General features: G+C 40.0%; 1 protein-coding gene across 2 annotated transcripts in view; it reads right to left on the reverse strand.

The window, feature by feature from the left end:
* LOC118565795 (myelin-oligodendrocyte glycoprotein-like) overlaps positions 1 to 23,025 on the reverse strand; it is a 35,450-nt gene continuing 12,425 nt past the window's right edge. Inside the window, exons 1-5 of one of the 2 annotated variants that reach the window (XM_036146806.1) lie at positions 5,446 to 5,598; positions 2,070 to 2,432; positions 1,887 to 1,976; positions 1,700 to 1,803; positions 1 to 807 (exon numbers count right to left, since the gene is read on the reverse strand). In XM_036146806.1, the coding sequence (XP_036002699.1) occupies positions 745 to 807; positions 1,700 to 1,803; positions 1,887 to 1,976; positions 2,070 to 2,432; positions 5,446 to 5,509 (684 nt within the window). In that variant the 5' untranslated portion in view covers positions 5,510 to 5,598 and the 3' untranslated portion in view covers positions 1 to 744. Of the gene's footprint in view, positions 808 to 1,699; positions 1,804 to 1,886; positions 1,977 to 2,069; positions 2,433 to 5,445; positions 5,599 to 23,025 lie in introns of those variants that run through there. The other variant, XM_036146805.1, reaches the window with a different exon arrangement.

Raw genomic sequence — 23,025 nt, forward strand, 5'->3', positions numbered from 1 at the left:
TACAAATTCATCTGTCTTTTATTTACCAGAAACATATAAAAAGTGCAAACATTTCAGCGTGAATAATTTCAAACCGATTACAGTGGTCTACCGATCTGTTTCTGTAAACATTTGACTCGCATGGCTGATGAACATCTGGCTCCTGGTGAAACTGCACCTGCTCTCAGTAACCCAGGTAGAAAAAACACATGAGTATGTCCTCTGGACAGGTTCTTCTTTGCAGTAACGATTGGTTGGTAGGCTGATGGTCCTCTTTTACATGAGACTAACCAGTTTTAATTGTTACTGTTAAACTTGTTGATCCACTATGCGAAGGTACGGCTTATAATACTGAGTTCACCAGACTGAAGAGGTCTCTAAAGGAGAAGAGGCGAAATGTTTCAACAAAGAAGAACTCGTCCAGAGGACCTGCTCAACTGTCTTTTTTGATCAACTTGGCAAATATCTCTAAAAGCTACTGATATTAAGAATGAAATGCAACCAACAGCAAAACGTCACGCTGGTTTCCCTGAATCCGCGACGTCAGAGGATGCTGCAACAACTTTGAAGGTGTACTGAGCATGCTCAGTGTGGCCTAGTGAGACCAGTTCAGTCCAGAACGGAACAAGAGAAGACTTTCTAAAAGTTCAGTCCTGCTCAACTTCAGGAGGAGAGAAAGAAAAAAAATAACTGAAGCTTTTCATCCTCATCATCCTCCAGCTGATAAATCTGCATGATCCTGCAGGATGAGTCCAGAACACGTTGTCATGTGTTGATCTGCAGGTCTGGGCTCTTCCTGCTGAGTCTGGGAGCTGCCAGATGAAGAACCTTTAAGAGAACAAAGAATACGAGTAAAAACCAGAGGTTTAAAGAGTTTAAAGGCCACCCAACGTGTTAATCTGAGGACAATGCGTTTATTTAGAGTTACGTTGCTGAAACATTTGCTAACAAACAGAGACTGACTGCAGTCTCCATTCAACTTCAAGTCTCACGGCTACACACCCCAGGAAGATGGATTACATCTAAATCTGCTACAGGAAACGACTCTGAACGCCATATACAGATATTACGCTCAGATTCTCCACCAAAGGAAGCAGACAGGAAGGAAAGGCGCTGTCTGCATTCCTGACATTCACTCTTTGTGACACTCGTGGGATAAAGAAGGGTTACTCTAAATGACACAATGACACAATGCACAAAGACATGTTGAGTCATGTTGAATCATGGGAAGTCTGCAGCTGTGTGCGTCTAGCCTGCTGACCAACAGGAGGAGGAAGTGCTTAAGTTGGGTATTATTCTGTAGAAACTTTTATTGGCAAGATAAATTGTGCATAATTGACCAAAGACAAATTTCTTCCAATGTTCTTCTAAATATTTATCTTTTAGCAGGATCCTAAGCTGGTGTTTGGGGCATTAAAATGCAAAACATGACAGAATAATGGCTGTAAAATCAATGTTAAATAGAGGAATTACTGCCGACAATGGTCCCCTGTCACCTCATCCAAAAAAAAAAAAAAAAAACCCTGTGCAGTCTAGAGGTCCACAGATACTCTGGACCGACAATTGGGCCAATTTTTTAGGGCCGATTCTTGAAGCTCATGGACAAAAAGGCGAATATCGGCCGGCCGATATACCGGTTGAACCGAATAGATCATGAAGGAGGGATGGATTTAAAATTTTGACGGGAAGAAAGCCAATTCTTAAAGTAAATCTGACTTACTTCCTGAATTTTTCGCCTTTTTCCAACGATGGAGGCCAACACCGCACTCAGGCAAATGAAGAAGGCAAAAACAGAGAAACAAATATGGAGCCTGACTCGTCCACCTGGAATAAGAACAAAGTAAATAACTGAACATTCAGAGGAACAAACGTGGCTGAAATGTTTCTGTTTGGACCCGTGGACTCACCGGTACTGATGGTCTCCTCCTGTGGGGCTGGAGTGGTGGGGTTTCTATCAGGAACCGGTTCCGTTGTCGTCATTTTAACAAAGTTTGGGTCTGAAACAGCAACAGTAGCAGGATTCATGAGACTCTACAGAGAAACTCTCATTAATCAGGACCAGAACCTGCAGTTTGGAGCCGTTTACTCACCGACAACCAGCAGAACTTCTGCATCTCTCCTCAGGCTTGGGATGAAACATCTGAACCTGCCGCCGTCCTCCAAGCTCACGTTCCTGATGGTCAGAGACACGTCTCCACGTTTGAGTCCTGCCTCTGACAGAGACGTCCTCTGGACGTACGTCTCCATCATCATGTCTCGCTCCGTCTTCTGGAAGCGGTACACGTACACGTACTCCACACGCCTCTGTCTGCCCGGGACCCGCAGGTCCGGTCTGGACCACTCCACCGTCCTCCCCACGGCGTCCCACTCAGGATCCACCCGACATGGGAGGAGGACGTCATCTCCAGGAGCGGCTGTGATTGGCTGAGACGAACCAATCAGCTGAAGGTTACCTGGAAACAAAGATGGGATCAGGAATCTGGAGCAGAAACCAACAACTCCTTCCTGATTCATTAATTTATGCAGAAATGAAACAATATTACAGAATCAAACTATAGCAGCTGGACAGTTTATCAAAGATTAGTGCAAACAAACACTTTAGATTTGATCTTTCACCTTCAAGGGCTGCTTTTCTCCAGGTGATGTCACATTTTAACATGAGCAGAACCTCGTCATAATTAGCAGAAATAAAGGATTAAAAGCATCTGTCTGTGTGTAATTAATCCATAAAAATGGTTTCACTTATTTAACTACTGAATATGACTGCAGTTTATTTTAAATTTCTCGTTCCACAATAATCCCAGTCATCTGACCGTATGCTAGGTTGCTGAACTCTCCGGTCATCTGACAGTCACACACACAGAACCCCAAGCAGATGTGAAGCACATGTTTCCTGTGGGAATATTTTTGCTGTGTGACAACAGATCAGGATGAGTTCAGGTGAAAAAATAAAACAATAATACCAACATGATAACTTCCACCAGATGTTTCCCACTTTGATTATCATAACAATGTGAGAACTAAAGCTGCTTTCCCCGCGACCCGACCCCGGATAAGCGGAAGACAATGGATGGATGGATATATAATTTTGGGGTGTAATTTAGGGCGTCACTTAAAGTCTTCATTAAAAACATCATAAAATAAAATGAAGCCGTATGAAATTGAATTTATGCTTGTCCCAACCTGAAAACTGCAGCTTCATGCATGTTATTTCCTATATTGTTATTTCCTGTAGGTTTAAGGCAAAGCAGGAGTCCATGCCTTACTGGAGCACAAACATGAAACATCTGCTCCGAGTACAGCTTCAAACTCAGCCTTCAGCGTAATTACACACTTAGAGTCGCTCTGAGAAATTACAGGGCAGATAATTTCTGGTCAGGGTGGAGACTGAGATGACAAACCTTTGGCTGCGAAAGCGACGACAAAGGTTCTAAAATATAACAGTCTACGGGAGCAGCAGATCAGAGGAAAACTCAGCAGCTGGATCGTGCGTAAAGACGCAGTGTAACAACCTCTGCATGCTATAAGTGCCGCGCGTATTTACCCCTTTTTAACTGTTTACTGTAATATTGTGTTTAATTAAGAAGGCTATATATTCATGCTTATATTTCAGACATACCAATATAACTAGTTCTACTGGTTCATCCTCCTCTCAGTGGTCACAACTCCTTGTTTTATACTTCTGTGTTTTAAAAAGTATAATGAAGTACAGCTATAATCAGGTCCAGTACGCTCAAATCTTTCCTCTGTTTCCTGCCTTTTTAATCCAATAAAACCATCTTCCTGTTTTTCCACATCTCACTAATTTGGTAATTCTCAGTTTTCGATTGATGCTTTCTTTATTCTCTAATTTACTTTTATGTACTATAAAGTTCTTCCTCTAGTTGGTTGATTGCAACCATTTGTGATACATAGTAGGGCTGGACGATAATTCAACAACAATATATATCGATCGATAGACGTGTGGCGCGATAGGAAAAAAACGGGTCAATAAAAGTTCGATAGAAACAGTTTTCCTTCCTTCCTTTCAGCCTATCATATTAGTTGATGCTACAGTCACTACTTCCTCTCGACCAATCGTAATCGCGGACCCAGGCACGCCGTCACAAAGCTCCGCCCCTCTCAAACCACAACACAGAGCACGTGAATATGTCGCAGCAAGTAGCGGTGGAGGAAACGGTCCCAAAACGGGATTTTACTAGTTCGCCAGCCTGACAGAAATAAACCAGTGATTTGTAAAATTTGCAAGGAACCGGTAAAACCAAAGTCTGTGGAATCAGTGCAAAATGAGCTGCAGTCTGTGTCCTTACACGCCACAACCTCAGACCTCAGCCCTGCGTCAGCATCTCAATTATGAAACCTGAGGAGTAACTAGTGTACTATTCCCACCTAAATAGGCTATTTTATTTATTTATTTATTTGGTATATTTATTTTGGTCTTTATTTAACAATAAAGTCTTTATTTAATAACATAACTCAGGTCTCTTAAGTTATTTTTCTTAAAAGAAATTCTGTTATGGTTAAAGAAGTTGGTTAAATAAAGATTTAATTGAAATTCTGTGTTTGTGTTCTTTATTAAAATTAAATCATTTAGCAATATCATAAAATGTCCAGGCAGAGCTGCACATAAAATATGGTTTTAAATATTTTCAATAATTATCGATATCGATCAATATGCATTTTTTTTTATCGATAAGCTTTTTTTCTATATAGCGCCATCTACTGTACAGGAGTGACCTGGTAGTGTGACATGTGAATCTTCGGGCAGCGGCGAGGGGGGGGGAGGGTGTTGGCTAGCATGTCGCCTTAAATTGTTGATTTTATTTGTTGAACTGTATGATTGATAGATCAAAGCTAGGAATAATAGAAAGTTGGTCACTCTGAAGCAAAAACAAAACCCAGCTTCCAGTCCAGGGCAGGTACGGCTGGCTCTGCGGGTGGGCACAGCCCCCCAAAGCCCACCCATGCTGCCGGCGCTGGACGGCAGCCGTCCTTAGTGACGCTGCGTTCAGTAACAGAAATAATGACTTTGTCAGGCTGCCACAGTTTAAATTATCCAGAAGCCACTCCGCCGTGTTTGTGGCTCTAAATAATCTTACAGGTGACTGAATTTCTTTTCTTTCCCCGCTCTAAATTCAAGGATGTTCACTTACCATATAAGGTATTTTTCTCCTTCCGCTCAGCCTGTATCTTCTCCATAGTGAACTTAGTGCAGTTTACTAATAAACTTACTTTCAGTTAGAATTATTTTTCATCACGCCGTAATATATATCATTCATCAGTAGTGTAGCAGCAGAAAATATGTACATGTAAATAGAAGTTATGTGTAAGAAAATTGTAATAGTGCAAGTATATAAGTTATTATTAGTATTATCATTATTTTAATAGTGCAAGTATATAAGTTATTATTAGTATTATTATTATTAGAAGTAGTAGAGGTCAGAGTGAGGCGCCGCAGCTGTTTACCTTGAACAAAGGTCCAGGACAGAGAGAAGAACAAGGCAGTAATCCAGTGTAAATACATCGACATCCCAGCTCATTGTGAGACAGACAGACTGGAAGCTAAACGCCACGTTGTCTTGTTATGTGTAACTGGCGGGGTTTGATTCATATGCAGACAAGCCCTCTTACCACGCCTCTGGTTCCAGCTGAAAAAGACGCCTTACAAAAAAATAAATAAAAATAAAAATAAAAAATGTCAGGGCTCCGCCTCCGCCTGACCAGAAAACCACATTAACTACGTTTTATAACTGCGTTTTATAACTGATTTTTATAACTTGATTTTGTTGGTCACGTAAACACCAAGGATTACGGCAGTGACGGCTGAGACTACCTTTCAAAATAAAAGCAACATTTTCGCGGTGTATCGACCAAGTGTTTTTTCACATTTACATCAGTTATATGACATAGTTTTGTATGCTTTATGTGTAATTTTTTCTATAATTCTGGTCTGCTGGTGAAAATTGAAATATATACTTTGGTCACATTCTTTAGCCTTAAAAACTACTCAATTTTTTTTTTTTTACACGTGACTACTTTCACTTACAGATGACAGATGATGATCTTCAGAAGTCAATCTACATGATTTGGGATTTAAAAATAAAGGCATTTAAAAATCTCAACATTGACTCAATTTGACCTGTGTTGTTGTAAATGTTGCTATAGAAATGGACGTTTTCTGCGAATAGTATAACATCAGCATGACAATAGAAATGTCGCTCAACAACTCTCATCCAAATGTGATGTGGAATTTCAAAATAAGACCAACTTGAAATCTCTACATGTTAACTCATTGTGAACAAAGTTGCTGTCACTCTAGCAACAAAACCATAGATAATCAATCGATGCTTCCACTTCAGCAGGATAGTAGAACACCCCCAGATGTGGCTCAACAAGTTTCAGCCAATTCTGATGTGGAATTTCAAAATAAGAGCCACATAAAAACTGTATATATTAAGTAATTTTGTACAAAGTTGCTGTCCTTGCAACTAAACCTGGATTACTGCATATATATATATATATATATATATATATATATATATATATATATATATATATATATATATATATATATATATATATATATATATATATTTGTGTGTGTATGTGTTATGAATATAAGGATCAATTTGTTAAACCTAAACATTGTGGTCTTCATTATTTCATAAAACCGTGTCACATGTGAACCTTTAGGAACAGACTTTTGGGGTGAGTATTAAAGAGGTAAAATTAATATTATGAGAAAAAAAGTCCTAGGTCAATAAAGTAAAAAACAAACAAACACAAAAGTGATAATGTTATGAGAAAAACGTCATATTATGAGAATTAAGAGGGAACATTTCCAGAATAGTCAGAGTTTGCAGAATTATTTCACTCCTGGAGTAATAGGGCCAGGTTAGAGTATTTTAAATAATTTTATTCTTTAGGAGAATAAATTCAGGAGAATGAAGCTAAAGGGATACGAAAATAAATTTGTAATATTACAAAACAAAAATACTACGAATACAAAGTATATTCAGAGATTAAAGTCCCTCTGATACTGTTTAAGTGACTGAGTAACTGCAGATTTGCCACATTTAAGATGGCGGACGCTCTGACGCATTGCGGCATAGGCAGAACCCGCCCAATGACGCGTCTACTCTTATATAATGTCTATGCCTACACCGGTGCCTACCTCCAGCTGTCAATGGGCAAGAGGCGGGGTTAGTAGATAAAATAGTAAAATGAAAAAAAAAAAAACATCACTTTTACTGCCAGCATTTTAAAATTGTCTTCTTTACGGTAAATAACTTTTTTGTGTTTTTGCCAATCCTAGCTTTTATTTCTATGATTCAATCATGTATTTCCAGAATGCACCAAACACTGCTACCAGTAAATCGATAACACGATCAAATTAGACAAGCATGTTGGGATTGAAGAATTTGTTTGCAAATATAAAGTGCAATAAATGCATCAATTGAACAACGTTGCTAGTGTGAGTCCTTGTTGGTTTATTTTTTTTTCATTTTCATAATGTCTCTCCTCTGAACTAGAGACTGAACATTTCTCTACACTGTGGAGGACTTCAGGTTTCCACCAATTGATGGATGGATGTGACTGAAGATACCAAGCTAGATTTCATAGTGTTTCATTGGTAATATTAACAAAATGTATAGTAACTAGGTTAGATTAAAATATCAGTTCCACGCATTTATACATATAAATACTGTACTCAAATATTCTGATACATTATAACATGCCCATTAGTAAATTTATCAGGGAAAGACATTGAGCAAGCACACAGGCGACAGTGAAAAAGGAAAACATGAACTCCTTTGTCACAGGACATATAACCCTGCAGCAGAACAGCAGCGACTGCACTTTGAATTGTTATTAAAATGTGCTATGCAAATAAACTTGCCTTGGATGGCTGGGGAAAGATAGAACAGGATGGAAATACAGACAATGTAATAACATAATTAGTGTTTTTGGTGCGCTGTGTTGGCAACAGGAGCTGGGAAAGGCAGCTGAAGCAGCTCCAGGGAGGCGGGGATCAGACTGTATTCTGAATGGACAGTGCAGTTACTGGATCCCTCGCAGCCCTTATGGGTTTTTCTGCCAGACGTATTTCATGTGTGCCGTGAATGCGTGTGAAGTCAGGAAACTGCGTGTGTCTCACGCTAAATGCGTGAGACTTGACAGCTCTACGGATGTGATGAAAACACAACAACAACAGCAAGCGTGGATCTTTAACGACCAGCAGACTCGTTATAATTACTTACAAAGTAACCAGTGACCAGGGTTTTTAAAGAAACAGATTCGTAATAAAGATTACTGTCAACCTCATCAAACTGTCAGAAAACTTGCAGTGAGAACTGCTACCGGCTTTATCTCTCCTTACTCATTAAAGTGTCATGATTTGGGTTTTTGTTTGTTTTGCCTTTGGACTTTTCTTCAGCCGTTCACCTCTCAACCACCAGCCACTGTCCTGTCAGCTCTGCCACGGTCAATTAGCCCACATAAACTCCACCTAATGCCAGTAATCAGACCCTTGTCACCTGTTCACCAGCCTACATATAGCCGCCTCAGCCAACTCATCCCTGCCAGAATGTCTAGGCAATTTATTTATATAGCGCAATTCAGTACAAAGACAATGCAAAGTGCTTTACATGATTAAAATATAGCAAAATAAAACAGAATAAAAGCAAGTAGGAATAAAATATAGATAGAAAATAGAACAAAAAAGTGGTGATTCAGTTAACTAGGACAGTTGAAGGCAATTTTAAACAAATGTGTTTTTAATCTTGATTTAAAAGAACTCAGGCTTTCTGCACTTTTACAGTTTTCAGGAAGTTTGTTCCAGATAATTGGAGCATAGGAACTAAATGCTGCTTCTCCATGTTTGGTTCTGGTTCTAGGTATGCAGAGCAGGCTGGAGTCAGAAGACCTGAGTGGTCTGGATGGTTTATACGCTGATAACAAGTCTGTGATGTATTTAGGAGCTAAGCCATTTAAGGATTTATAGACTAACAGAAGCTAACTAACTAACTATCTTCGCTTCTCATGTAACTAACTATCTTCGCTTCTCATGACGGATCGCCCTGTTTGATGTACTGTAAGATGACTCTTCAGCTAAGTTGCCTATGTCTGCGCGCTGCAGTTCTGCTGTCCTCTCCGTGAGTCCCTGCCGTTTGCTCTGCCGTTTCTGGTGGTTCCCTGGACTACACCGCCTGCTCTGGTTTCCTGCTCATTCCTGCCTGCCTGCTTCTTCAACCAAGATTCATCTACCAAGTCTGGTTCTGTTTGTCTGCCTCACCTGCCATTATTCATGCTCACAATAAACCTTTAAATGCAGCTCTGTGTCCGGCTGACTATCGGGTTCACCAGCAGTAATCATTACATAAAGTTCTTGTTGACAAAATCAACAACCAATGTGATACAAAGCAAATATGAGTAACCACGTATTGTTTTTTTTTTTTTGTCTGCTCACACTCAATAAGGCATATGTAACAGAAAAACAATAATAACTAAAAATAACATTTCATTGAATCACAAGATGACCTTGTGATTATGAAGTCTACAGATGTAGCACATGCGGTAGTGTCCTTGTGTGGGTGAGGATGATGGCTCCCTTCCAAAGGTTTCCGCTTCTGCTTGCAACTCAACCTTCTTCCTAATTCTGCTCAACGTGTACGAAAAACTGAAAAGGAGCCTAAATGACTAAATGTATTCCTACTCAATGATAGCGGAGTCCAGAACAGAAACTGTATTGGGCCTTATATCTGTTCAATACCGTGACACACCCTGGAGCCACAAAGAGTGCCACAGCTTGTTCCATCACAGCTCTTTCAAGAGGAAATGCCACGCCACAAAAATTAACATCTGACTCTTCACCTGCTCTCATTTTACCCGCAAGAACTGACTCACCCATGACTGCTTTACCACCAACCGTGGTAGAACCAGCAGAGGCATGTCCAACACCGAAGAGATCCTGCAAAGCTGTTGAGTGTCTCCCTTGTTTTATGGGGCTTTGTTCAAACACCTGCAGAGAGCTCAAGTGTCTTTCTGTCCGTAAGCCGTAGTTGTTCCATTGCTCCATAATTTCTCTCTCAAATCTCTGTTGATCCCAGGGAGGTGGATATAATGTCAAGCCCAGAGGTGCATTTCATTGTCTATGATACTTTCGTCCTCAAGGCGGGAAAATATGTCATAGTAGACATTAGTCATTCCAAACCACAGATCACTCCAGAGTCTCTCAATATTTTGGTTGTGGTTGCTGCTTCCTCTCAGGGCGCTGCCACGATGAAAGCCCCTGAAAACGTTAATTATCAGGCAGACAGCATTGCTCTCAGCTCCTCTGTCTGTCCTGACTCTGGAGGGTACAACATACCCTCAGGACTGATGAAATGTGATACGTTACTGCTGCGGTTGTTGTTTGAAGCATGAAGGAAGACCACAAGGCAACTGTATACATCAATAGCTCCAAGAAAGACTATTCTCCACCTAAAACCATATCCAAAAATCAAAAATAAAAGAAAACTGATCTAAGCCACTTTCATTTGTTAAAACATATGATATAAAACACAAACCAGAACTATTTCCATTGCACTATTTCATATTATCCTCTTTCTCTAACTTGATCTAACTTTGTATGCCACTTTCATGTTTCTTTTTCTTTGATTGTTTTTTCTGGTCAAACCAGACCAGTTTGCTACGGTCCCTGGCAAATCCTGTCTCAGTTGGCGTCTTGTTGTAAAGTCATGTTTTTTTCTCATTTCTGATGAATTTGAGCGCTGACATTATTTTAACAGCAAACTCTGCACACATATAGAATAAGGAGTGACAACTTCTCTTCAAGTTTAAGAATTTATTAACAGAAAAAAAAAATAATATCCAGAGAACATCATTATATAATGGTGTTTATCTGAATTAACCCTATATTTCAATCAACAAATCCTCTCTACTAGGATAGTGAAACTAGTAAGCAAAATGAAAATAAAAAGAATCTAAGGAACTAAGTACACACAAAAGAACCAAAAGACACAATAAAGTGATCATCAGGATAATTCAGTGAATCCTGGTTCCCTGCAGATCTAAGTTAAAGAACCAAAGTTCATCTTAAAGAATGTTGAATAGTTAAATTAGCTCAACTAATTCAGAGCAACATTTGGTATGTTTCAACCCATTCAGAATGCAAATCCTGAATTAAACAAAACGTTATTGGATAAAATAACATTTTAAGAATGATTTGCACAGTGAAATATCAGTAAATTTCCAGAACGCTTAATTTTATTTATGCGATTATACCTCCGGAAAGGTAATGGGTCGCTGTAGTGATCGGTCGCTAAACTCGGTTGCTTCTAAAGTTATACAAAAACACCATTAAATCAAAATTAATATTCAATATTAATGCGGTAATAACGCTCATAGCACTATGGAACGACGGTGGGGCAAAACGAAACAAACACTGTGTTTGAAAAGAGCCGTAGTTGCATATCCAAGAAGGGTGAATGCCAGAAGCTAATAGCATTAGGCTAGCAGACATTCAGTGCTAAATCTAAAAATCTTCAGCTTTACTTTAGTCATAATGTGCGGACGGGATAAAACAAACATCAATATCCCATCAATCTATAAAACCCTTGTTGAGATAACATTTGTTATAACCGTGAAAAAAACACTCAAATTACATTGGCAATGGCATGGTTCGAAGAATGCTAACGGGAGCTACGTCGGTTAGCTCCATGTGTTTAAAAACACAGTGAGAACGCATTATGTAAACCTTCTAAATAAACCATTTATCTTTCCTTCGTTATTTCTCTGCCAAACCTGTAGTTGCCTCGGTGTGGGTTCAATCCACTTAAGGCATCCAGTTGGAAGCAGTTCAAGGAAACGGTTATTTCTGCGGTCGGAGCAGATAGCTCAAGATTGCGGTCCCCGGCATGCGAAACTCAGCCCTGCAGCAGGTGACTCCAGATCAGCCCCTCGTCTCAGCTTGTCTGGTGAGGAAAGGAGACCGCTCCGCAGCGTCTCGAGTCAACTTTCCTACAACAACTGAGAAAAAAAGCTGTTTCGGCATTCTTTTACTTCAGTGTCTGGTTACGCAGAAGTCAGACCGCAGACTTAGCTTAGATCTAGCTAGCAGATGCTTGTGAGTCTTTGAGGCCCATGCGGCCCGTGTGGGTTGCTGGTCTCCCCAGCATGGACCCTCTCCTTGAGAGTCCACAGGCAAGAAGGAAGAAGAGTGAGATTCATGGCTTCATGGCAGGGCACCCTGCTGAGGGGGGCAGTTCTTGGTGCAGCAGTGTGAAATTCCTTTGTTTACAACCCAATCAGATGTTTCCTGAGTCTTGATTGCACAAGAAGATGCTTTTCTGCAAAGGGGACAGGACGACTGCACCATATTAAGGGGAGGAATCTCTGAATACGGGCACCTAATTTTCCTAGAATAAACGTTTTTCACAAAGCATCTTCAGTCTTCAGAGAGCTCCTAAAATGACAAAATGTTAGGAGTAGTGAGGACTTTTAGAGTATATGAAGCAGGAAGATGGTTTAAACAGAGAGAGCTGATTGGCCACCACCTAATCCACCACCTACATACACTTTTATAACAATAATACAATTATTAATATGTAGATAAGATAAACTTTATCACCCCCATTGAGGGAAATTAATTAGTTAAAGGTTGTCTCTACCTAATGTAATTTTATTGAATATAAATAAATCATAGGTAAATTATTGGATAAGTTAATCAGAAATTTACAAAAAAATATATATAGATGATGTGATAATGTATTCTCTGTATTGCATGATGAGATAAGGGAGGGTTAGGGTTAGTAGCCTAAATGGTTCACTGGGAGATGTCATGGCACTCTCACTTTCCAGGCTGGTGCACAAAGCATCAAGAAACCCAGAGGAAAAGATGCATTGATCTGAGGCAGCATGCTTCAACGTCCGTGCATTCGCACCGGGATCAGGGGACCAATTTACATTTCAACACTCCTCTATTCTCCTCCCTAAGCTGAGTGGACAGAGGCGTTGCAGTTTGTTGTTTTTCTATCTTCATTTCCTTCATTTTTTATGTTGGTCATTTTGCCAATTCCAGACGCTTTATACAAGCAGGCAATCCCAGTAAAATACTGAGCCCGTTTTGATATCTAATAGATGAGGTTGTAAAATGACTGGCGAGTAAACATAACAATAAGCAAATCAAAACAATGATGAGGATGTGAATAAGGTGTGTTGAAACATTGGGATGTTGTGTGACAATCAATTAATTTAGCTAATTTTCATCTTAATCCAATCTAATTGGTTCATTTCTCTCCTTTAAAAGAAGCTCTTAAAAGATAGTGTCACCCCTAGCAAAGGGATCAACTACACCTCCTCGCTTAGTTAAACATTTCTGTTATTTCCTTCCGCAGATAGGAACCTGAATGATCAAGATCTCAGCGAGTTGACGTGTTTTTGTGCCGTCTTCCTGTCACTGTTTAGCTAGCTGAAAAGCGATTCATGCAGCCACTTTGTACCAAATTACTCGTCATTATGACTTTGAGGAAGACCGGGGTCGTTTATACAGTTAGAGGCTGTCATAATAACGGGTGTAAAAGAAAGGTTTACGCGTGGAACAGGAGTGTTTTAATCATCGACCGTGTACAAAAGCTGTGGATGTGAGGCGCCCTATTTCCTTTAATACCGATACTTTAATAATAAACTAGAAATAGAGTTACAGCTTCATTCTAAAGCTAACTTACGTTTTAACATGACGAGCTTGAATCAACAGCTTTCAAACTTGATTTCAAACTTCAAGCCTAAACATGAAGTAGGCACAACATTTTGATATCCTATTATAACATCAATTCAATCTCAAACATTTACCACTGCTATCTTTGAACATTAACTGACCAGCAATCTCAGGCTACGTTCACACTGCAGGCCTTGATGCTCAATTTCGATTTTTTTGTGAAATCAGATTTTTTTGCGTGTCCGTTCACATTTTCAAATATATGCGACTTGTATGTGATCTCATGTGTGAAGTGCATTCATACAACTAAGCGTCCCGCATGCGCAGTTGAGGACGCGATGACGTCATACGTAGCGAGCATGCTCATTGTTTGCAGAAGTAATCAGGGATCGTAATGCTGCAGCATATCTTGCGTATCTTGCGTTCTTTACGTTATTCTCCAACCGGAGCCAGCACATTACCAACACAATCTTTTTAAGAAGATCGAAAAGGAAGAGAGACAAATTTTAGAGATGTGAGCGGCTTTACTGATACGGACTTCATTCATTCAGATTTTCACAAAGTGTTGCTGAAAGCTGATCTATCAGATGAAAGTGAAACACATTATTACACCATGACCTTTTATTTATCAATTTCTTAACAGAAAACATTCAGTTGGGTTAAAAACTATAACAAGTATAATGAAAAGAATGAAATGAATGATTTTTTTCAGAGTTTGTTTCAGAACGAAAATACTTCTGTAGTGCCATTTTTTCAAGCTTAAACATTCTTAGAAACCAACAAAGTCAAAGCCAGGAGTTCAATATGAACCTGAAAAATGTGTAGACCATAAGCACCAGGGTGTAACTGGGCGTGTTCCCCAACAGTCAGTTGATTTATCATCTGGTGAGAAGTGATAACAAGTCTGAGTGGGAGGAGTTCCTCCATTTAAAACAAGAACAAAGGGTTTGCTCAGAGATCAGGGCTCAGTCTGAATACCCTTAATAATAGCTTCTAGCTCCTGCTCCTAGATCCTGCTCCTAGACCTTTCACTGGGTCAACAGTAAGAACTCTATCATGGGGAGGAAAGGAGCTTTGGACTGTTGTGAATTCAGACAGCCTTTAACTCTGTCATTAAATAACAGAAACACACATGGATGAGTCAGATCCGGGATTACAGCCTTCTGGAAATGAGCTACTACGTGCTCGCTCACTTCTCTCCAGACATTTTTGTTGATTTCTGTGAGAGGGGCTGTTATACGTCATGCCATGCAAAGAACTGTGGGATACCTAAAGATAAGAAGACTTTATTGTCCAATTTAAAACACAGTGGACATTTGCCTTTGGCGTCAACCAGCACATAAAACAGACACTAATTACAATCAATAAATAATCAAAATACAAAGAATAGATGTATCATACAGCGCTAAGGGTTCTTAGTGCCAGTAAGGGACGTTGGGGGGTTCCTAGTCTATACTAGAGGTGAAAGGAAGCATACAGGCTCCTTCTCCTACCTCCGTCCTCACTGACTGCACTATTAGGACAGCACTTATCATGGCGACCGCTGACGCACTTCCGCTTTGGATAAAGAGTCCTTACCCAAAAGACTTATTCGGATGGAGCCCTTGTCTTCTAGCTGTCACCCACTGGACCGGAGTGGTACTGCAGTTTTCCTCACAACTTCCCCATGCGTTTTTGGGCTATAAGTGTATTTGGATTGAGCCCATGCTTTTTTTTCTTTCTGCATCAAACACATACACCAAAAATGTTTAACAACAAAATATAAAGTTTTGTTGAAAGATTTTCCCCTTGACACATGAACACCTCAGCATGATCATATTAAAGTTTAAAGCAGGCATCAGCTGCTGCTGTCCGGAATCATGACAAATTATGTACCCCCCCCCCACCCCCTCCGCCACCCAGCCAGCAAACCCAACAACTGCAATAACTCAGCAGGAATTTGACTCCCCCTCCTTTTCTAGTCCTTCACTGTTGGTTTAACTGCTTCTGTTTAAATACTTGACATCATTGTGGTGCTTTTTAAAGCAATTTAAGGGTTTAAACAGCAAAATATCTTCAGGTTTAAAAACTGGCACAGAGTTGAGATTATTTTAAACAGGGTAACTTTGTTTCTGCTGTACTTCCCCTCAGCTTTGTCTCTTACTGGCAAAGTAATGACTTTTATTAAGAAAATAATAAAATACATCTAATACACACCTATGATGCAATCTACAAGTAGGAATTTAAACGCTTTCCTGCATTCAGACCAACGTTTGATCCACAGACGTGTTTCTGTAATTATTCAGGACCTTTATACGGATGGTTTCAAAAACTGACCCGTTTTTAAATAACAGACTCAAACGTTAAATGGAAGACCTGAAGAGAAACATGATTCTGGATCAGTTTTCATAGTGAGGTTAATGTGAAAAAATAACATTTAAATGACTAAACAGGCTGAGCCCAACAAAAAGAGGAGCTGCAGTTTTTAAAGAACTGCAAGAAGGCGTCCTGTGTTTCTCCTCAGTTCCAATATCTGCACTAAAATCTACAGCCGTTTTCTCCTTGGTGGAAGATCTAGGACAGGGGTGTCAAACTCATTTCTATATTGGGCCACTTCGGCATCACAAAGCTATTAAAAGGGCCGGTTTCACCTGCATAGATGACACTTTTGATTTCATCATTTTATTCCAGTTCACATAAAAACGTGAAAAAAATTCACGTGACATAAGATTAGCCCCTTAGGCCTATTTTAAAAGTTTATCTGCAAAAAAAGTTAATATTGAGGTGAGTTAAATTTGAAACTCATCACTCTGCATCACTTTTTCCTCTTTTTGGACATTTCTGTTATTTTTAATGTGTTGTGGAAAAACTGACATCTAGTGGTAGGTTGCTGTTACTACACAGTTAAAAAAATAATTTCCTACAGGAGGCACAGTTTCAGCCACTTTATACAATTTAAAAGGATATAAGGCTCTACTTTATGACATGCCTTTTTTTTTAGACACATGTGATCTAGGAGGTGTTAGCAGACACTTATCTTGGAGTCTGGGAGATTGCTGCAGCATCTGTCTGCAGCAACATGGAGAAACTGCAGGAGAGCAAAGAGTAACGGTGAAAACCTGAGCCTAACTAACAGGAAGAGATGAGCTGTGATTAATCTGTGCTGTAGATCATTTTCAGACTCACCGCTCTCTGGCTGATCTTCTCCAGCATCGCCATGAGCCTCTAGCTGCTGGTTGGAATCTGACTCTGCTGGTCTGCTGCAGAGCTCAGCACTCAGGGTGGAGTTTGTTCTTGGAGAACTTTTTAAAATAGCAAATAAAAACAACGTGGAAGAAGAAAACCAGAAGAGGGAGACAGAGCAGCAGCCTGGAGCTGGAGCTCCACTCACATACATCTGGGACACGGCTCATTGAAAGTGATTTCCCCAACCAAATTTTTGGTCTGGCCAATCAGGACGCAGGGCGGGTGTTGAATGGATGTGACGTAGTGGAGAAGTGACCGTGAGATTCCAACAACAATGGCGGCTCGCATCGAGAAAGCAAGCGTTAGCATTGATGCTGCTATTTCTTCCGTATTGTCCAATCTATCTGATATTGTTTCATTAAAAGAACATCAGAGAACGCCTCTGAAGGCTTTTGTTGGTGGAAACCATGTTTTCGCCCTTCTCCCGACCGGATTTGGCAAGTTTTGTTTTCCGGGGCGCGTACGCGGACGCGCCCCAGAGCGGTTAGCGCTAACCATATTGGGAGGCCTATTAGTCCTCAACGCGGTCAGCCCGGGATCGACTCCGACCCGCGGCGCTTTGCCGCCTGTCTTCCCCCCCTCTTCCTGTCAGCTCACTGTCAATAAAACGCTTGCCACTACAGTGTTTCCGAGCAAGGAGAAGATTGATGCAGCAGAGGCTCAGAAGGCAGGCTTTGCTCGCCCATCTATTGCCAACTGGTAGGCATTTTAAGGTTGACAGCCTATTTCCTACTTTTATCTTTAAAAAAAACCCATTGATGATGATATTAAAAACGTGATCAGGTTGAAATTGTGACTATTTTTCCTATATTAATAAAAATGAAGACCCAGTTTTAACATTAATAACAGTAGGGTTAAGCTACTTTATTGCACCTACTGACCTTCACAGCATTGATCATTAAGAAAGGAAAAAAAAAACATTTTTATGTCTGTCCACCTTTACAGTGATTAATCTATAAATTATGTGCAGTTAGTTCAGCCCATTTTTTCAGTGAAATGGTAAAAATACCAGAGAAGGGAAGCCATTTGTTACATTTACTATACAACACTATACATTTTACCTTTTCTTTCTTGAGAACTATAATAATCTGCATGTTAAACAGGTATAGTTTTATGCATAGAAAAGGTAAAAAAAAAACAATTCTGGTAACATTTGGCATTTTTTATTTACATGAAGAAACAGAAACAAAATATGTGAGGATAAACACCTCTGTGCCGATCCTCCAAATATTTTTTAATGAAGGGGAACTGAAACCAGCCTTCTAGCTAAACAGGGCCACCATCGTCCTCCTCCTTCAGCTGCTGCCCATCCAGAAGGTCCATGGATGGCCACAGGAGATAGAGGTGCTGCTGACCCTCTGCTGGCTGGCCTGTGGTGCATCCTATAGGGAAACAGCTTGCCAGTAAGGCAAGGCAAGGCAAGGCAAATTTATTTATATAGCACAATTCAGTACAAGACAATACAAAGTGCTTTACATGATTAAGATATACCAAAATAATAAAATGTAGATAGAAAATAGAATAAAAGCAAGTAGGGATAGAATGTAGTAACAAAAAAGAACATTAAAAACAGTAAAACAGTTTAACTAGAAAAGTTAAAGGCAATTTTAAACAGATGTGTTTTTAATCTTGATTTAAAGGAACTCAGGCTTTCCGCACTTTTACAGTTTTCTGGAAGTTTGTTCCAGATAAATGGAGCATAGGAACTAAATGCTGCTTCTCCGTGTTTGGTTCTGGTTCTAGGTATGTGGAGTAGACTGGAGCCAGAAGACCTGAGTGGTCTGGAGGGTTGATACACTGATAACAAGTCTGGGATGTATTTAGGTGCTAAGCCATTTAAGGATTTATAGACTAACAGAAGTATTTTAAAGTCTATTCTCTGAGATACAGGGAGCCAGTGTAAGGACTTTAGAACTGGGGTGATGTTCTCTACTTTCTTAGTCTTAGTGAGGACGCGGGCAGCAGCGTTCTGGATCAGCTGCAGCTGTCTACAACACTAAAATCTAAATCTAAATCTAACTAAGATCTCTTACCTTCTTGTCCTTAAATAGAGCCAACAATGACACACAACTGATACATAGATTATATTAATTGGATAGAAGATTAAGACAGATCAGCATATTACCTAAATTACAAGTTAATTTTATATTTGGTACAGGTCAAGTGGAGGCACGCTACAACAGACACCACGCCAAGGCTGATTAACATCATTGAGCGTGCCTTTGGTGGTCTGAAGACACGGTGGCGTTCCATCTTCTTCAGGGTGCTGGAGGTCCGCCCGACGTTTGCCCCAAAAGTAATCGCCGCCTACTGCATCCTCCACAGTATTAGTATAGAGGCAGGGGACCAGCTAGACGTGGAGGATGAGGAGGTTGATCCAGAGGAGGATGACCATCCAGCGGCTGAAGACGGGGAGCGGCTCCAGCTGGCTGCATGTTTAAGTGAACATGACTACACCTGACCTAATGTAGATCAGTTGGAGTCATGTTCACATGCTGCTTCATTTCTTTTTTTTTTACCACCTGGAAAAATACATAAAATAATGTGTAAATTAATTTCCATTCCAACTATTTTCAATTGTAAGTTTATAGGCATTGTCTGTTTGTATAAGATCTTAATGAGTTATTTCGTTGTTTTAAACCATGTTAGTAACTGTTAATAATTTGTGGAATATATTACACCTTCATTCTGTTCCAAAGATAAAACATTTGTATAAAATAAATGTCAGTTTTTTCATATACTATTATTACTATTATTTTCTTTCCCTCTTTCTCCTCTCAATTATTCGTGTCCTGACTCAGAAGAAACTCACTTAGATAGGAAAAACATTTATAGAATGTATTTATTTATTTATTTTATATGCTGCTGTCGTCCTTGGCAGACATATACAATTTATTCCAGCAAGTATTGAGTTAATAAAGCAACACACGTCAGTCAGATAAACACAAAACAAATAAATAAATCATAACCAGCGGTATTATGCACTCTACTTCTTTTAATTACGCACTAACTCTGTAAACAGGCCACATAGAGAAAACTTAAAAGTATAATGTTCTCGCCTCAAACGATCTTAAAACGTACTTTTGGACAACAACAGCAGCAGAAAAGGGAATTTTTTAACTTACCGCTGTGAGCTCTGTTTGCGCTGTCTCGAATCAAGCTGCGGCCGCGGTGCATTCTGGGCAAGCGGTCAGTCTGAAGAACGCACAAGTCTGCTCTGATGCATGCTCGATAAAGAGGGCGGGCGAGAACAACATCCGGGGAATTCGGCGCGTTCTCGATTTGGCGTTCTCAGCATTGGAACAGTGCTCGGGCGGAGGCTGATGACGTGTCACGAGTACACGAGAACGCTCAAGAACGCATATTGAGAAACGGCCATACGTCTCCCTCCTTTTTTCTCTTCATTGCTTCCTGTCATCTCTTGTCATACACTGCCCTCTGCTGGTGAAGGAGTGTAATGTCTTAATGTCTTAACATTCTCACTGGTTATGTCTGGGGCTGTGGGTAGCGCTGTTGCCTCTGGGTTTGAGTCTGACCCTGGGCTTTTCTGCATGGAGTTTGCATGTTCTCCCTGTGCATGCGTGGGTTCTCTCCGGGTACTCGGGCTTCCTCCCACAGTCCAAAAACATGACTGTTAGGTTAATTGGCTTCTCTAAATTGTCCTTAGGTGTGAGTGTGTGCGTGAATGGTTGTTTGTCCTGTCTGTCTCTGTGTAGCCCTGCGACAGACTGGCGACCTGTTCAGGGTGTACCCCACCTCTCGCCCAGTGAACGCTGGAGATGGACACCAGCACCCCTCACTACCCCACAAGGTCTAGATGTGTTAGAAAATAAATGGTTATGTCAGAAAACACCACAACTAATGCTAGTGGGTTAAAGGCAAAGCAGGAGTCCATGTCTCACTGGGTCTGCTTGGAGCACAAACATGAAACATCTTAAAACTTTGCCTTCAGTGAAATTACGCACTCAGAGTCGCTCTGAGCAAATACAGGGGAGATAATTTCTGGTCAGGGTAGAGGCTGAGATGACAAACCTGTGGCTATGAACGGTTATGAAATGTATCATTCTACTAGAGCAGGTCAGAGGAAATCTCAGCAGCTGGATCATGCGTAATGCTGCAGCACCAACGGTATTTCCCCCTTTCTTTTTAACTCTTAACTGTAACAGCGGCGCCTGCAGGATTTTATTGGAGGGTACGCACAAAGCCACCTGACCCACACAAGAGCAACTAACATGTGCGACATGCACGTGGCACCCAAATAAATTTTGTGTTTGTGTGAATCATCGTGAATCATGTGCAGCACGCACAGCTTACATCACAGCTTTGATCCAGCAACATGTCTACTTGACCCACACAATTTGGTCCCTTATCTACGTTGCTGTCAATAATATTGCTACAAAACTCTGTTTCCAGTCTCTGATTTAACTTCAGAGTGACAGTAGACCACTTCTAGACACCCACATACATAGGGATGGTTCTGCTAAACCAAAAGCCTACGATTCATCAAGTGACTATTTCAGTTACATTCACTTTTAGTTTGTTCACCTTTAAGTCTTGAGTTGTTTGGTTTTCATGGACCAGCAGTGACTACACAAATAGACTTACTTTCAACTATAATTATTTAGTCTACCCATTTTTTTATGATGCCCGGTCGACAGGTAATTTCTGGCCACGCCACTGTTTAGTACCACTGCACTATTGTTACAGTAAAAAAGAAAATCCACATCTATTCTGAATGCAGTCATGTTGTACTTCCTTCCGCCACTAGATGGAGCTATAAACACCTCACACCTCGTCCCGTGATATAATGCGCGGAATTCCCCAAACTGTTTCCTGGCGAGTTCAACAGAAAGTCATCATGACTCACATTACCAAAAACAAGAGAGGTGAAGAAAACCCGCTTCAACAGCCACGATGCTTCAAAAATAAATAAATTTGGTGTCAGTCAACTGTGCTACATTTGTGCAGCAAAAATTTTCGTTTGTGCCGGTATCATTTTTTTCCACGTTAAAATTAAATTATTCATATTCATAGGTTGGCAACTTATAAGTTATATGAAATTCACAGTTTCAGCACGAACAGATGTTCACTGACCTTTGATGACCTCTACAAACTATTATTAATATCATTAAAATTATAGGACCACAGATGAAAATTTCTGCTATACAAAAATATAATATTTTGAATAAATATATTTTAAATATTTTATATTTTAAAATGCATATTTTAAATATATACAATTTTTGTACTGCTATCATTTTAATGACACCAAATGTATTTATTTTTGCAAATGTGAGCAGTGCCACGGGAGTGGTTGACCTCTGATGACCCCTGGAGAACATTTTCTTTATATCTTTAGAATGTTTGGGGCACAAATGAAAATTTTTGCTGCACAAACCAGCACAAACATAGCCGAGGTGATTGACACCAATTTTGTCTTATTTCATAAAAGTGGGGGGGCTGGTTGACCTTTGATGACCTCTAGAAACATTTCTTTATTCCTTTAAAATTATAGCGTGAGTTGAACTAAGATTTGCTACCTCTTATTTTAATCCATTTTTGGCTTGTTTTATTTTCACTTATTTTTCTTCTGCGTGTTTAGTTTAGTAATGAGTAGAGTTCCATAAGTTATTATTAGTATTATCATTATTATTATTAGAAGTAGTAGAGCTCAGAGTGAGGTGCCGCAGCTGTTTACCTTGAACAAAAGTCCAGGACAGAGAGAAGCACAAGGCAGTAATCCAGCATAAATACATCGACATCCCAGCACATTGTGAGACAGACAGACAGGAAGCGACACACTACACTGTCTTGTGTGTAACTGGCGGGACTTGATTCATATGCAGATGTTACACGTCTCAACTGGGTTGAAACCATTGCAACAAATGATATTTTGATGACGTCTTCATTTCCTTCTTTCAGAGTGCAAAACCTGAAAACTGTAAACATAGATAGTTTCCGTTAATGAAAGAACGACCGCCGTCTTCTTCCCCAAGCTCTGTATCTTTATTACAAATTCACAAAATCATTAAATTATACAATAACATCCTCTTCTCTTTTCTTTTGCCATCATGTCCAAGTGTCTTTTCATTGCTCTAAGACAA

Source organism: Fundulus heteroclitus, chromosome 14, assembly GCF_011125445.2.
Source record: "Fundulus heteroclitus isolate FHET01 chromosome 14, MU-UCD_Fhet_4.1, whole genome shotgun sequence".
NCBI lineage: Eukaryota > Metazoa > Chordata > Actinopteri > Cyprinodontiformes > Fundulidae > Fundulus > Fundulus heteroclitus.